Below are 16,656 nucleotides of genomic sequence, written 5' to 3' on the forward strand. Positions count from 1 at the left end.
TGGTATTTTCTAAAGGTGGTTTTTTTCTCATCTGCAGCCCCACGTTAGTGGTGCCGATCTCTGACCAGCTGTTTCTGCAGTCACCCAAAGGTCAGGCTGTCTATCAACATGTTAGAGAGTTCATGAGAAATCACGTACTTCCTGCCCAACAGGTCAGCACTACTGTCATATCGATGACAGATCGGGTTAACACCGCCTACATGCATAAAGGCTTTATGTGAAAATGTCTATTGTATTCTAACATTTCCTTTATTAATGTAAGAGTTTGGGGTGTGAGATTGTACAAACGATGCCAAGTTTTCCATATAACATTTTCCCCTTTTTTCAAGTGATTGTTCACCCAAAAAAGAACATTCTTTTACTCACTCTCGTGCTATCCCAGATGTGTATGACTTTCTTTCTTCAGCAGAACACAAACGAAGATTTTCAAATAAAAATCTCTGCTCTGTAGTTCTATGTAGCTCCAAAAATCACATAAAGGAAACTTATAAGTAATCCATAAGACTCCAGTGTTTAAATCCATACCTTCACAAGCAAAATAATAGGTGTGGGTGAGAAACAAATAAAAAATGTTAGTCCTCCTTTTACTCTAAATCTCCACTTTCACTTTTACATCTGAAAGTCACATGTAGTGCCTGTTTAGTTTCACTTTCACATCTGAAAGTTAAAGTGGAGATTTGGGGTAAAAAAGGACTTAAATATAGATCTGTTTCTCACACACACCTGTTATATCACTTCTGAAGATATGGATTTAAACACTGGAGTCTTATGGATTACTTTTATGCTGCCTTTATGTGATTTTTGGAGCTACAAAGGTCTGATCACCTTTCACTTGCATTGTATGGACCAACAGATCTGAGATATTATTCTAAAAACCTTTGTGTTCTGCTGAAGAAAAAAGTCATACACATCTGGGATGACATGAAGGTGAGTAAATGATGAGAGAATTTCATTTTTGGGTGAACTTTTCCTTTCAATGCCTCTGTTTTAGGAGGTACATGAATACTATGCCAAGCACAAGGACACACCTGAAAGATGGCACACACCTCCTGTGATAGAGGAGCTGAAGGTAATGATGCGCACAATGTTTCGTTTGTGTTCATATACAATTATTGTATCTCACAAAAGTGACAACTGCATTCAATAACCAAAGTGTAAAATGTTAAAGTTTCAGGATCTGCTCCCACCACAAAATGACCCTTAAAATTATTTTTAACAAAGTAAATTCAATATCAGTTGTAGAGTTTTTATTAAAAAAAGGATCTTAAACATCTCGTGACATTTTATGTACAGTAGGGATGCACTGGTACCATTTCGGTTCTCCTGATCCGATTCCGATCCGATACCAGTGTTGTTGTTTTCTTAATCAGTTTATAATATCTATACCTCACCGTGTAGAACTGATTTGGGGTACTCTTTTATATGTAAAGAAAAAAAACATCTAACTACACATTATTTTGTTATAAAATAGAGAGAGAAAAAAACAGATAACATAAAAAAATGTGAAGCCTTTTAAGAAAAACTTTATTTTTAAATAGTCTATTGGATAATGCAACTGCAAAATTAACAGTAATTACAGTGAAAGTCTTCAATAGAAAAGGCTCAATACCACCTTCAGATCTGAAACCCATCATACGTACTAAGATTTTTAACTAAATTCGGCCTGAATCAGAGTTTTTTAGCAAAAATAGATTTGAAAAATCTGACCTTTTTATATAGGTTTTTAATCACTATATACCTTTTATTGTATTTTAACTTTTTTGCCATGAAAATAGCCATAGAAGCTGGCATAGTTGTTTGTTTGTTTTTTTTCTCCTCTTTTCTCCCCAATTTGGAATGCCCAATTCCCAGTGTGCTCTAAGTCCTCATGGTGGTGTAGTGACTCGCCTCAATCCAGGTGGTGGAGGACGAATCTCAGTTGCCTCCGAATATGAGACCATCAGTCTGCGCATCTTATCACATGGCTTGTTGAGCGCGTTACCGTGGAGACGTAGCACGTGTGGAGGCTTCACGCTATTTTCCTCAGCATCCATGCACAACTTGCCACACGCCCCACCGAGAACCACATTATAGACCACAAGGAGGTTACCCCATGTGACTCTAACCTCCTAAGCAACCGGGCCAATTTGGTTACTCAGGAGACCTGGCTGGAGTCACTCAGCACACCCTGGATTCGAACCCATGACTCCTTGGGTGGTAGTCAGCATCTTTACTCACTGAGCTACCCAGGCCCCCCCTGCTGCTATTGTTTTAATCCACAAACAAACAAACTTAATTAGAAGTCAGTTCTCTGTATAAGTTTTTCAACTTGTATCCAAACATTTTTTCTTCAATTGTAATAGGATATCATCTACTTTTCAATCACACAGTAATTATTTTTTTTGGAACCCAGTCAAGTTAAATATGATTAAAGTTTAATATAATTATAATTATAATACATAATAATAATTAATAATAACAATAAAAATAATAATAAATATTTTAACTAATTTATTATACAATAGGAATGTATTTCACAGTAGTTTAATTCACTTTACTTTAAAAATGTATTGAATTGCTCCTCCAATTCCAATCTCAATCCATGTAATAGATGAACCAAACTATCGAGCATCTACAACTGAGATGTAGTTCGTCTGGAACGTTCACATGTTGCGAGCCGCTCTGAGAGCTGACAAGAATAGCACGTCATCAGCCCGCGTCTGCTGTGGGTGTGACACAACAGAGCAGCGCTCATTTACTTGCACTACGCATGCAGACTATATTCATTTATTAAACATAGCCTTTTGAGATTCGCTAAGCTATCGTATGACTTCAACAGACTTTAAGTAAAATGCACAGGGCATATGTACCACTTTAATTGTGCTTTTGTGGCTATTTTATGGCATTTTTGGAGCTTGACAGTAACTACCATGACTAACACACAGTATCGGATTTGGCTCACCAGACCGGTACCCGACCCTATTTAAAACGTCAGTATTGTAGCCGGTATTGATGGGTATTGGATCGATGCATCCCTATTTTTATATTTTAACCTGAATTTTGCCATGAAAAAAGCCATAAAACGAGCATGACAATTGGCATTAAAATACAAACAAACTAAACAAACAAAGCCACCATAGAATGACGATGACAGATAAAGTCTTTTTAAACTGGACTGTGGTTGTTTAGTGATTTAGATGCAGGTTTTTGCTCTGAAATGCATAAGTGCTGCAACTGTTTAGATAATTCCCTTCTATAACTACGTTTCCATCCAAGGATTTTTTTGTGAAATAATTTTTGGAAATGCAAATAATCGCTAAAATTTCACGTGTCGACATAATATTTTTCCATTTAACTCTAGTACATAAACTGTATGTTGATTCTTCAAGTGTTATGAAAAACTGGTTTGGAAACTCTTTGTTGAGAATAAAAATTGGCATTAATGCAAAAATGTAGTGTCGCATGACAGAACTTGCCCCAATCGTTAGCCTGTGTTAATCATGACGACAAGTTACACATCCTTGAAAGCCAGTTTATTGTACGTGATTATGGGTTGATCTTAACGGCATATAGATCCAATGCTGCAAACATGACACTTCCAGGAATGCCAACACAAATATCTTGAATCATGCACATCGACAAGTGCATGGAGAACAAATGAATGGCCACTGTTTGCGATTAATTTAATCGTGGTAGCCATCCATTTATTTACTAAAGTTGCTTTTCCACACCATTCAAAATAATAGACGGCAGTCATGGAATTAGCCCACAATACAAAAAAACATATCATTTCTGTGCACAAAGATGTTTTAAATTAAAAATAAATACACAATACTAGAAGAAAAGCATGAGTGTGCTTTTTTGGAACACTAATATATAGCCCAATTCTGTAAAATTATTGTTTATACTTTTGAAAAAATGCCAGCAAAATTCCCTGTATTAAATAAAATAAATTAGCCTACCAAATGAATAAAGCATTAAATAAAATAATTAATTACCAAATGAACAAAAGAATATTGTTAGACCTATATACTTTTCTTTACACAAACTTAAATTAGCTTTACCCTGTTCTGTAGATGAAAAAAAAAGTCTGAATTACATTATCAGAATGTTCTACACTTTATTTTCAGGACTACAAACTATCAGAACTATTCATCCAGTGCTGAGTTCACTTTCAGAAAATGAGCTTTTGAACATTTTAAAACTTTAAATATTTGAAATCTAACCCTCTTTACCTCAGATCGCATTTGCTGAGCTTCTTCAGAAAATGTAAATTGCATTATGATGCTAAAATAAATTTTAGTTGACAATCAAGTTCAGTTGGTCATTAAAAGTTGCTGGACAAATATGCAGGACATAATGCAGTTGTGATGGTAAAGCTTTAGATTAGATGATTGTTCAAAATAGCCTACTGAATATCAGGAATTTATCATATATGTAAACCCTGATATTATACCGCATCCGTTTTTCTTTAATAGCTGTGCACACAGCATACACATCAATGGATGGTCCTTATACTAAGACCATCTCCCACTTTCTTGGTGCAGGTTGTCAGCTTGAACAGTACCATGATGATTCGCTTTCGGGTCGGAACCGCTGGCAACCTGCGTTAGGTGCAACATCAGGACCAATATTACAGTCCTATCAGAAGGACAGCTGCTTCCTTTTGATTGCAGTTCCTCGTCTTCTGATTGCATTTATTTGTGAAATTAAAATGACAGTAAGCTGGCTAATTTCAATGAATTCAAAGAGTCTCAATACTCTCCCCATTTTACCAAAACTTTGGAGGAAAAAAAATTAGGGACATCTGGGAGGCGATAGGTACACAATTAGCGATAAACACTCATTTCTGTATGGAAACGGCTTAAGGGCAGATTTCTTTTGCGATAAACCAAAACTGTTCTTTTAGGCATGACGTCATCACGCACACCATTTTTATCGATAAAAGGCCATTTGAATGGAAACAGGCAGAAGATGGCAAATTTCTCGAACTTCTCTTTACGCATTTTCACTTTGTCGATAACAAAATAGCGCGAAAAGTGGATGGAAACTAGGCTTATGACATTACACATCAAAGTATTATTGAACGTAATATCTGCCAATTTTTAAATGAACTAATTAGCCAATTGATTACTATGGAGTCTTCATGGACTCTGTGTGTTTGTGTGTGTGTGTTTTAGGCAAAAGCTCAAACTGCAGGCCTGTGGAATCTGTTTCTTCCGGCAGAGAGTGGCCTCTCTCAGCTAGACTACGCCCACATCGCAGAGGAGACCGGACACTGCTTTTACGCCCCTGAAGTCTTCAACTGCCAGGCCCCAGGTGTGTATGCGACTGTGTGTGTGTCTTTGTGGGGCTTTAAGATCATGGACTTTATTGTTTGCTTGTCTGGTACTGTACTTATAGGTTTTAGAGATTCAGAAATTAGATGTCTCACTTATTCAGCCACATGTTAATGTTGATCAAAGAAATGTGTAAAATATTTCAAATTCAATGTTTTCTCAGATTTGGGCATATCTTGACAAGGGATCACATGGAAAACAAGATTGTCCTTGCTCATTTACTGAAAAGTGTTTAGTGTATTGTGTAGACATACTCTTCTTGTAAACAACACAAAGCTCCCTCCCCAGTCCACCCAGACATTTTATTAAATGAAGATGCCAAAACGGGATGAGCACATTATCATACCACCCACAAACACCTATGCAGTATTTAGCAACTTTAATTAACGACAGTGTGAACTACACTGGTACACAGAGTTTGGCAAATCATAAGGTAATTTACGTATAGACATCTTAAATGTACAGTAACAAAAAACAGTCCGTTTTATTTTATATGTCAGAGAGAGAGTAAAAATGGACATGCTAATCTATTACGACTGCTTTTGGTGCAAGAATCCTTAACTAACATTATAGGTGGAATTATGTTCAAATTTAATTAAAACAGTTTATAGCTGTGAGAGGTGAACCAAATAAGTTTGATACTACCTAGATGTTACTCGTTGCATGGATCAGTGTGATTGTTATGCGACTAACTGATGGTTGTATTGAAATGGTAACTCTGTGATAGACACTGGGAATATGGAGGTTCTGCATCTCTTTGGTACCGAAGAACAGAAAAGACTCTGGCTGGAACCTTTACTGCGAGGAGACATACGGTCCTGTTTCTGTATGACAGGTAACACACACATATATGCTTAATAACATTCACTTATTCACACAAACACACACTCTTTATGTAATCTTACATTCTTAAGCACACACAAGCCTTTTTGATGTGACACCTTTCATTAGTACTCACCTTATTTTGAAAGGAGCATTTAGATTTTAGTTGAGAATGAGATTTTTGTTCAGTGAGTGAACAAGGAGAGTAATAACTGGAGGATGAGAGAGGAAAATAAAAAATGATTTTTATTCTCCTGCTAACAAGCCAAATAGTGACTATAGTGTGTGTGTGTGTGTGTGTGTGTGTGTGTGCGCGTGCGTGCATGCATGCGTGTGTAAAATTCTGATGAAAAGGCGTCGAGTTTCCTGTTTCTGAACATCTACAGATGGTGCTGTAATGCCCCAGAGCTTTCAGATGTGTTGATGTATAACATTATTCCCCATTATTTCACATAGTGTGTGTGCCGCTGAGTAATTTATGTTGTCACAGTATAGACGATAGTTGTAATTCTTACGTACATTTATAGTTTTGTAACAAATGTCAGATGTCATTTGAAATAGCTAAGCTAGGTTATCATTTCAACCTTGGGGTGGAACTAGTCACTCAGTTTTATTGTATTTCTCATTCTTGTTTTCTCAATTTTAAAAAGATTCAATTTTACTTATCCATATACTGACAAAAAAGAACCATAATGTATTATGATACTACTGTTGTTTTGTGCATGGCACCATGCATTGACCATGCATTTTTTATTATAATGACATTTTAAAATCCAATTTTATATATATACAGTTGTGCTCAAAAGTTTGCATACCCTGGCAGAAATTGTGAAATTTTGGCATTGATTTTGAAAATATGACTGATCATGCAAAAAACTGTCTTTTATTTAAGGGTAGTGATCATATGAAGCCATTTATCATCACATAGTTGTTTGGCTCCTTTTTAAATCATAATGATAACAGAAATCACCCAAATGGCCCTTTATCAAAAGTTTACATACCCTTGAATGTTTGGCCTTGTTACAGACACACAAGGTGACACACACAGGTTTAAATGGCAATTAAAGGTTAATTTCCCACACCTGTGGCTTTTTAAATTGCAATTAGTGTCTGTGTATAAATAGTCAGTGAGTTTGTTAGCTCTCACATGGATGCACTGAGCAGGCTAGATACTGAGCCATGGGGAGCAGAAAGGAACTGTCAAAAGACCTGCGTAACAAGGTAATGGAACTTTATAAAGATGGAAAAGGATATCAAAAGATATCCAAAGCCTTGAAAATGCCAGTCAGTACAGTCAATCACTTATTAAGAAGTGGAAAATTCGGGGATCTCTTGATACCAAGCCAAGGTCAGGTAGACCAAGAAAAATTTCAGCCACAACTGCCAGAAGAATTGTTCGGGATACAAAGAAAAACTCACAGGTAACCTCAGGAGAAATACAGGCTGCTCTGGAAAAAGACGGTGTGGTTGTTTCTAGGAGCACAATACGACAGTACTTGGAACAAAAATGAGCAGCATGGTTGAGTTGCCAGTGCAACAAAAAAGCCCGGTTGCAATATGCCCGACAACACCTTGACATGCCTCAAAGCTTCTGGCACACTGTTATTTGGAGTGACGAGACCAAAATAGAGCTTTATGGTCACAACCATAAGCGCTATGTTTGGAGAGGGGTCAACAAGGCCTGTGGTGAAAAGAATACCATCCCCACTGTGAAGCATGGTGGTGGCTCACTGATGTTTTGGGAGTGTGTGAGCTCTAAAAGCACAGGGAATCTTGTGAAAATTGATGGCAAGATGAATGCAGCATGTTATCAGAAAATACTGGCAGACAATTTGCATTCTTCTGAACGAAAGCTGCGCATGGGACGCTCTTGGACTTTCCAGCACGACAATGACCCTAAACACAAGGACAAGTTGACCCTCCAGTGGTTACAGCAGAAAAAGGTGAATGTTCTGGAGTGGCCATCACAGTCTCCTGACCTTAATATCATCGAGCCACTCTGGGGAGATCTCAAAAGTGTGGTTCATGCAAGACGACCAAAGAGTTTGCATGACCTGGAGGCATTTTGCCAAGACGAATGGGCAGCTATAACACCTGCAAGAATTTGGGGCCTCATAGACAACTATTACAAAAGACTGCACGCTGTCATTGATGCTAAAGGGGGCAATACACAGTATTAAGAACTAAGGGTATGCAGACATTTGAATAAGATCATTTCATTTTTTTCATTGTTGCCATGTTTTGTTTTATGATTGTGCCATTCTGATATAACCTACAGTTGAATATGAATCCCATAAGAAATAAAAGAATTGTGTTTTGCCTGCTCACTCATGTCTTTAAAAATGGTACATATATTACCAAGGGTATGCAATCTTTTGAGCTCAACTTTGTGTGTGTGTGTGTATATATATATATATATATATATATATATATATATATATATATATATATATATATATATATATATATATAAACTTAGCAAAAAAAAAAAAAAGAAACGTCCTCTCACTTTCAACTGCTTTTATTTTTAGCAAACTTAACATGTGTAAATTTTTGTATGAACATAAAAAGATTCAACAACTAAGTGAATCTCAAAAGGCTACGTTTAATAAACTGAACTAGTTTCACAGACATGTGACTAACAGAAATGGTATAATGTGTCCCTGAACAAAGGGGGGGGGGTCAAAATCAAAAATAACAGTCAGTATCTGGTGTGGCCACCAGCTGCATTAAGGACTGCAGTGCATCTCCTCCTCATGGACTACACCAGATTTGCCAGTTCTTGCTGTGAGATGTTACCCCACTCTTCCCGGACATTTCTGGGGGGAATGGCCCTCGCCCTCACCCTCCGATCCAACAGGTCCCAGATGTGCTCAATGGGATTGAGATCCGGGCTCTTCGCTGGCCATGGCAGAACTCTGACATTCCTGTCTTGCAGGAAATCACGCACAGAACGAGCAGTATGGCTGGTGGCATTGTCATGCTGGAGGGTCATGTCAGGATGAGCCTGCAGGAAGGGTACCACATGAGGGAGGAGGATGTCTTCCCTGTAATGCACAGCATTGAGATTGCCTGCAGTGACAACAAGCTCAGTCCGATGATGCTGTGACACACCGCCCCAGACCATGACGGACCCTCCACCTCAAAATATATCCCGCTCCAGAGTACAGGTCTCGGTGTAACGCTCATTCCTTCGCCGCTAAATGCGAGTCCGACCATCACCCCTGGTGAGACAAAACTGCGACTCGTCAGTGAAGAGCACTTTTTGACAGTCCTGTTTGGTCCAGCGAAAGTGGGTTTGTGCCCATAAGCGACGTTGTTGCTGGTGATGTCTGGTAAGGACCTGCCTTACAACAGGCCTACAAGCCCTCAGTCCAGCCTCTCTCAGCCTATTGTGGACAGTCTGAGCACTGATGGAGGGATTGTGTGTTCCTGGTGTAACTCGGGCAGTTGTTGTTGCCATCCTGTACCTGTCCTGCAGGTGTGATATTCGGATGTACCGATCCTGTGCAGGTGTTTTTACTCGTGGTCTGCCACTGCGAGGATGATCAGCTGTCCTTCCTTTCTCCCTGTAGCACTGTCTTAGGCATCTCACTGTATGGACATTGCAATTTTTTGCCCTGGCCACATCTGCAGTCCTCATGCCTCCATGCAGCATGCCTAAGGCACGTTCACGCAGATGAGCAGGGACCCTGGGCATCTTTCTTTTGGTGTTTTTCAGAGTCAGTAGAAAGGTCTCTTTTGTTTCCTAAGTTTTTATAACTGTGACCTTAATTGCCTAGCTGTTATTGTCTTTATGACCGTTCCACATGAACATGTTCATTAATTGTTTATGGCTCATTGAACAAGCATGGAAAACATTGTTTAAACCCTTTACAGTAAAGATCTGTTATTTGGATTTTTACAAAATGGTGTTTAAAATACTGTGTCCTGAAAAAAGGGACATTTCTTTTTTTGCTGAGTTTATATATAATTGGATTTGAAATGTGTATATATATTTTATATCCAGTCATTTACTCATTTACATAACATTTGTGAGTCCTTCTATGTGACTCATTAAAGCTGCACTATGTAAGATTTTTTGGTTAAAAATGAACAAATTGCCATTATTGATTGAGAACATATACAGCCAATTTTCAAAACAATGTCCTTACCTTACCCAGATTACGGTAAGCCTATAAAAATGATTTGTATTTTAAGCTGTTCGATTTTGCGCAAAATCGCTGGCTTATGACTTTCATCTTTGAGTCATTACGTCATATCCGCTCACACAGGAATGTAGTACCGGCTGTTGTTTGATCCGTCTGGAGAAACTAACTACGCTGTTCAGCTCAGTTCAGTAACACTCACACAGTTCAGGACAGCATCGTTGCAGTCTAGATGGATGTTTATCTGTTATCTGTTTGGCGAAGTTGTTTACCTGCTATAATGCTTGGAAATGTTTTCTGGTGGGGTTGTTGAAGCTAATATTGCTTGCCATGATTTTATGAATCGAACATTACTCTTGTGTAAACTGATCCCGATATATCTATGTTGTCCAGTGAAGTTACTGTGACATGTTTAATATGTATGACTTCTGAAATTGACTTCTTTTAATTGTTATATTGCATATTTAAGCTTATTATTTTTACATTTAATAAAGTATATTTTATACCCATCATTATTGAATCCTCATTTTTTATTTTTAGTTTACAGTGTTATTGTGTGCATTACATAGACATGCTATTGTAGTAAATGAGGCTGGACAATATATCTTCTATTGAACTCGTATCAGCCATATCACGAGTTTATCCTCTTAAATTGAAAATTGTAGTACAATTCAAACATTAATAGTAGATAAAACACTTGAATAATCATATTAAGATCTACTGGTGGTGGCTAAGGAGAGTCCTTTCTTCTCTATTTAAAAGTGCTTTGAGTGTAGTGTCAGAAAAGCGATTTAAGTGTAAAATTAATTCAAATATGTAAATAAGAGTGTTGTTTATCTTCATCAAAGCAAGTAATATTTCCGTTTCAAATGTTTAACATATAACATAACATGAAAAGCCAGAAGAGCAGTGCCGAAACACGACTGACGTAATGTGTTCTTCCGCAAATTACTTGTAATTTTAAGTTTCAACCACAGATGTCGCTTGAGAGCACAAAGTTACGTAGTGCAGCTTTAAAAGTACCTGATCATTCGTCATTCGTTTGTGAATCAGACTACTCTGGTTGCGCTGTGTTTGTTTTTACATAGAAGACAGTTTAATTACCATGAGACATGTTGTTTTTTTAGTGTTTTTGTATTAGTTTGTGGTTCCCAGTAAGAGTCTTACTCTCATCACAATCAATTAAGATTTCAAACTCACAACTAAATATAAAATATATTATGATTTATTTTGCCATGCTGCACCGCCACTGAATAGAGGTGAAGAAAAAACTAGTACCATGGCAATAACTTACCAAGTAAATAGCATGGTATTACCATCTGATACCATCATTGTACCATGGCAATGGCATATTACTGAAGGTTTATTTATACTTACTGGCCAAACAGGCTTCTTTTATTTCACCTAAAAATTCTGACGAAATTCACTGAAGCCGTTGTTGTGCTGAAGTGTTAATTTGGTGTTATTTCAACTCTTTGCGCACATGCCTGAAGATTGTTGATCATTCGTTTAAATCAATTATGGGTGTGGTTTGCACATGATTTTTTTTTATTTATTTTCGCATAAATGCAGACTTCATTCACTAAGCGTTCTTTAGTTTGTTCAGGAGGAAAAAGTTTGGTTACTTGCAATATGTAAATTAGGCTTAAAAGTGAAATGTGTAACTTTTTTTGATGTAAAATGATGTTCTAATATCCCAGTGTATTGTTCAGAGTAAATAAAATGTATTAAAACATCTGAAAATTTAAATCAATCTTACGGGGGGATACTTTCTCAATTTTTACCTCTAGTTTTATTCAGATGGAATGATTTTTAAAGTATATAGCCTTATTATGGTCCTTCTCTTCAGTCACTTCTTTCTCAGCAAGACATGATGCAACATGTGCTGAATTACATTTTTGTTGTTGTTTTTGGCAGATAATTTTACCAAGTTCATCCAAAACATGACATTTCTGTCATTACTCACCCTCAAGCCTGTATACTCTCTTCTGTGGAACACAAAATATGATTTTAGGCAGAATGTTAGTTCCAGTCACCGTTCACTGTCACTGCATATTTATTCATTTTGTATACAATGAAAGTGAATGGTGACTAATGGAAACTTACTCCCCCTAATATCTCCTTTTGTGTTCCATGGAAGAAAGTCTTTTTTTTTTTTCCATTCAATTTATCAGGAATGAACACTAAGTCAGTACTCACCAGTTACATTAAATGACCTTTTAATGTTGAAACAATGCTTTGAAAATGTTAACAGATGAAATCCTGAGAGAGAACTTGCTTATAAATTATATATATATATATATATATATATATATATATATATATATATATATATATATATATATATATATATATATATATATATATATATATATATATATATGTATATATATATACACACAGGTGCATCTCAATAAATTAGAATGTCGTGAAAAAGTTCATTTATTTCCGTAATTCAACTCAAATTGTGAAACTCGTGTATTAAATAAATTCATTGCACACAGACTGAAGTAGTTTAAGTCTTTGGTTCTTTTAATTGTGATGATTTTGGCTCACATTTAACAAAAACCCACCAATTCACTATCTCAAAAAATTAGAATATGGTGACATGCCAATCAGCTAATCAACTCAAAACACCTGCAAAGGTTTCCTGAGCCTTCAAAATGGTCTCTCAGTTTGGTTCACTAGGCTACACAATCATGGGGAAGACTGCTGATCTGACAGTTGTCCAGAAGACAATCATTGACACCCTTCACAAGGAGGGTAAGCCACAAACATTCATTGCCGAAGAAGCTGGCTGTTCACAGAGTGCTGTATCCAAGCATGTTAACAGAAAGTTGAGTGGAAGGAAAAAGTGTGGAAGAAAAAGATGCACAACCAACCGAGAGAACCACAGCCTTATGATTGTCAAGCAAAATCGATTCAAGAATTTGGGTGAACTTCACAAGGAATGGACTGAGGCTGGGGTCAAGGCATCAAGAGCCACCACACACAGACATGTCAAGGAATTTGGCTACAGTTGTCATATTCCTCTTGTTAAGCCACTCCTGAACCACAGACAACATCAGATGCGTCTTACCTGGGCTAAGGAGAAGAAGAACTGGACTGTTGCCCAGTGGTCCAAAGTCCTTTTTTCAGATGAGAGCAAGTTTTGAATTTCATTTGGAAACCAAGGTCCTAGAGTCTGGAGGAAGGGTGGAGAAGCTCATAGCCCAAGTTGCTTGAAGTCCAGTGTTAAGTTTCCACAGTCTGTGATGATTTGGGGTGCAATGTCATCTGCTGGTGTTGGTCCATTGTGTTCTTTGAAAAAAGTCACTGCACCCGTTTACCAAGACATTTTGGAGCACTTCATGCTTCCTTCTGCTGACCAGCTTTTTAAAGATGCTGATTTCATTTTCCAGCAGGATTTGGCACCTGCCCACACTGCCAAAAGCACCAAAAGTTGGTTAAATGACCATGGTGTTGGTGTGCTTGACTGGCCAGCAAACTCACCAGACCTGAACCCCATAGAGAATCTATGGGGTATTGTCAAGAGGAAAATGAGAAACAAGAGACCAAAAAATGCAGATGAGCTGAAGGCCACTGTCAAAGAAACCTGGGCTTCCATACCACCTCAGCAATGCCACAAACTGATCACCTCCATGCCACGCCGAATTGAGGCAGTAATTAAAGCAAAAGGAGCCCCTACCAAGTATTGAGTACATATACAGTAAATGAACATACTTTCCAGAAGGCCAACAATTCACTAAAAATGTTTTTTTTTATTGGTCTTATGATGTATTCCAATTTTTTGAGATAGTGAATTGGTGGGTTTTTGTTAAATGTGAGCCAAAATCATCACAATTAAAAGAATAAAAGACTTAAACTACTTCAGTCTGTGTGCATTGAATTTATTTAATACACGAGTTTCACAATTTGAGTTGAATTACTGAAATAAATGAACTTTTCCACGACATTCTAATTTATTGAGATGCACCTGTGTGTATATATATATATATATATAACATACAGGCCTATATATACAGTATTATAGATAATATATTTTCATATGTATATTAATATTATAGTATTAAAATTACAGTATTATATATACATATTTTTACATACTTAAAATATTTATGTTTACCAAACTGACTGATTCACATGGCAGAGAAAATAGATGTATATGTCATTTGGAGCCTCAGAGTGATGGAGATGACAGATGTAAAAAGTGTTTTGTCTTCACCCAGAGTAGTTCTGGTAGCATTTTACATAAAGCATTTTTGCTGTTTCTGCCTTTCTTGTCAAAGGTGTTGTAATATGTCGGAGCGATATGAAAATGTGTCGATTTGAAAGGCGGAAAAACTAGATCGCTCCAACGTAGCACGCTTATATGTTTACAGCTGCACTTTGTTGATTATAAACAGGAGTGATAATCACATCATTCACTTACAGGGGTGCGGTACAATGTCATTCGCATGTCAGATCTTAAGTTCAGTAAATATGCGACAAACTTGTGACTTTCTCTCTGCGCGCGCTTAGACGAAACTCAAGCATTCATTGAGGTGCATGAGAGAGGGAGAGATGGATGCGGCCCTGCTGAATGCATATAGGGGAAACACTGTCATAGGGAATCAGGGAGTGTGTGATGAGTGAGGGGTGTTGGCAAAAGTTGTTTGAAAACGTACTTAATTTTTTAAATTCTGTTTGGTGCCACTAGTAACGCAGAAATTGCATACTTCACCTTTAACCCTCTCTCTCTCTCTCTATTTCTCTCTCTCATTCTTTCACTCTTTCATTTTCCCTCTCTCCTAGAACCTGATGTTGCATCAAGTGATGCCACCAACATGGAATGCACCCTTCACAGGGATAAAGACCATTACATCATTAACGGCAAGAAGTGGTGGAGCAGCGGTAAGCATGCGAATGTGACAGTGAGATTGAAATTTGGACGCAAGAGGAGGAAATATTTTGTTTGATAGTTGTAAACATAATGAAGTTTGATTTTTAGGGTTTCACCCCTGTGGAGACAAAACGCTTTAAAAGGAATACTGAACAGCGGGAGTTCAGATTTCATAGCCTTAATATTTTAACCAATCTCTTACCACAGAGACCTAAAGAAATACATCACCAAAATGATTCATCCCATAAAACAATTTAAGAAACAGTTAAGATGTTTACACAAACCAGCTATGCAGAATCTGTGAACGATAAATACAGAGTTGGGGAACTCAAAGCGCTCACAATGGGTGGCAAATCAGAAACAGACCCATTAGTCGCAGTTTCCGCTTCGCAGCTTCAGAGAGCTCGAACTGAGCTGTGAGGATAAGCCTACCATCATCTCTTCCTGTCTTTGACAAGTTTAGAGAAAACTCACATTTTTTTTGAAGGATTTTTCCACTGCAAATGAGAGGGTAATATAATTTGGTAAAAGTTCCAGTTTGTGTTTTTTTAAAATTATTTTTCTTTATCTCATTTTCCACTTGAAAACTGAATCATCATGAATTATTTTGAGTCATCTCCAAACTGAATCAGTTTCAATGAACAGTCTGCCCTCAAAGCTGTAGACTTGTATCCTCTTGTTTTCATTTTCAGTTTTGCCTAATGTATTTTTAGGAAAGCAGACCTCAAAGTTTCAGCAGGAATGCATAATTGCATTTTGTTGACGTGTGGCACTGCAAGACACGAAGATCATAAAAATTATTTTTATGCAATGAAAAGCAGTTTAATCGTCTACTGTGGAGATATCATAAATTATGTGCCGAAAGATGTTTTCCAAGCTGTATGGGATGTTTAGAGTTGGATTGGTATTTGTCTCTCAGACATTGTCCCTGTAGAACATTCCAGATGGCTCTAGCTGTGGGTCTTCATTGTGGTTTCTAGGCCTCATGATTTAAACATCCTAAAATTATGAAAGAGGGCCAAAGGCCTGTTGCTCTCTGTATCAACACCAAAAGCTTAACCCTTTAAAGTCTGGTTTGACTTAAAAGGGATAGTTCACCCGAAAATGAAAATTCTCTCATCATTTACTTACCCTCATGCCATCCCAGATGTGTATGACTTACTTTCTTCTGCAGAAATTGTATCATATCAGTCGTATCGTATTGCATCAATTACAACTAAAAACTCGCTTTAGCTGCCACTCTGTGGACATTCCACCCAGAAACTGGAGTTCACACATGCCCATACAGTCAACAACACTTCCAGCTTCGGCCACTGGGGGAAGTGGTTTGAATTTCGGAAAGCAGAAACGGATTTCAGTTGAAGAACTTTCAAGTGAGATCAGTCTGATCAAAACATACATTTAGTCTGCAGTGTCCAAACTTTTAACTGGTAGAGTATATTAATTATTATATTAGTGAGAGCTTAAAAACACTAAACTTTGAATA

General features: G+C 37.3%; 1 protein-coding gene across 2 annotated transcripts in view; it reads left to right on the forward strand.

Moving 5' to 3' along the window:
* Positions 1 to 16,656, forward strand: part of LOC127434730 (acyl-CoA dehydrogenase family member 11-like) — an 85,474-nt gene that overhangs the window by 16,166 nt on the left and 52,652 nt on the right. For both annotated transcript variants that reach the window (XM_051687672.1, XM_051687673.1), the window contains 5 exons: positions 38 to 152; positions 992 to 1,069; positions 5,160 to 5,298; positions 6,046 to 6,153; positions 15,083 to 15,181. In XM_051687672.1, the coding sequence (XP_051543632.1) occupies positions 38 to 152; positions 992 to 1,069; positions 5,160 to 5,298; positions 6,046 to 6,153; positions 15,083 to 15,181 (539 nt within the window). The remainder of the gene's footprint in view (positions 1 to 37; positions 153 to 991; positions 1,070 to 5,159; positions 5,299 to 6,045; positions 6,154 to 15,082; positions 15,182 to 16,656) is intronic.

This window comes from Myxocyprinus asiaticus, chromosome 44, assembly GCF_019703515.2.
Source record: "Myxocyprinus asiaticus isolate MX2 ecotype Aquarium Trade chromosome 44, UBuf_Myxa_2, whole genome shotgun sequence".
Lineage (NCBI taxonomy): Eukaryota > Metazoa > Chordata > Actinopteri > Cypriniformes > Catostomidae > Myxocyprinus > Myxocyprinus asiaticus.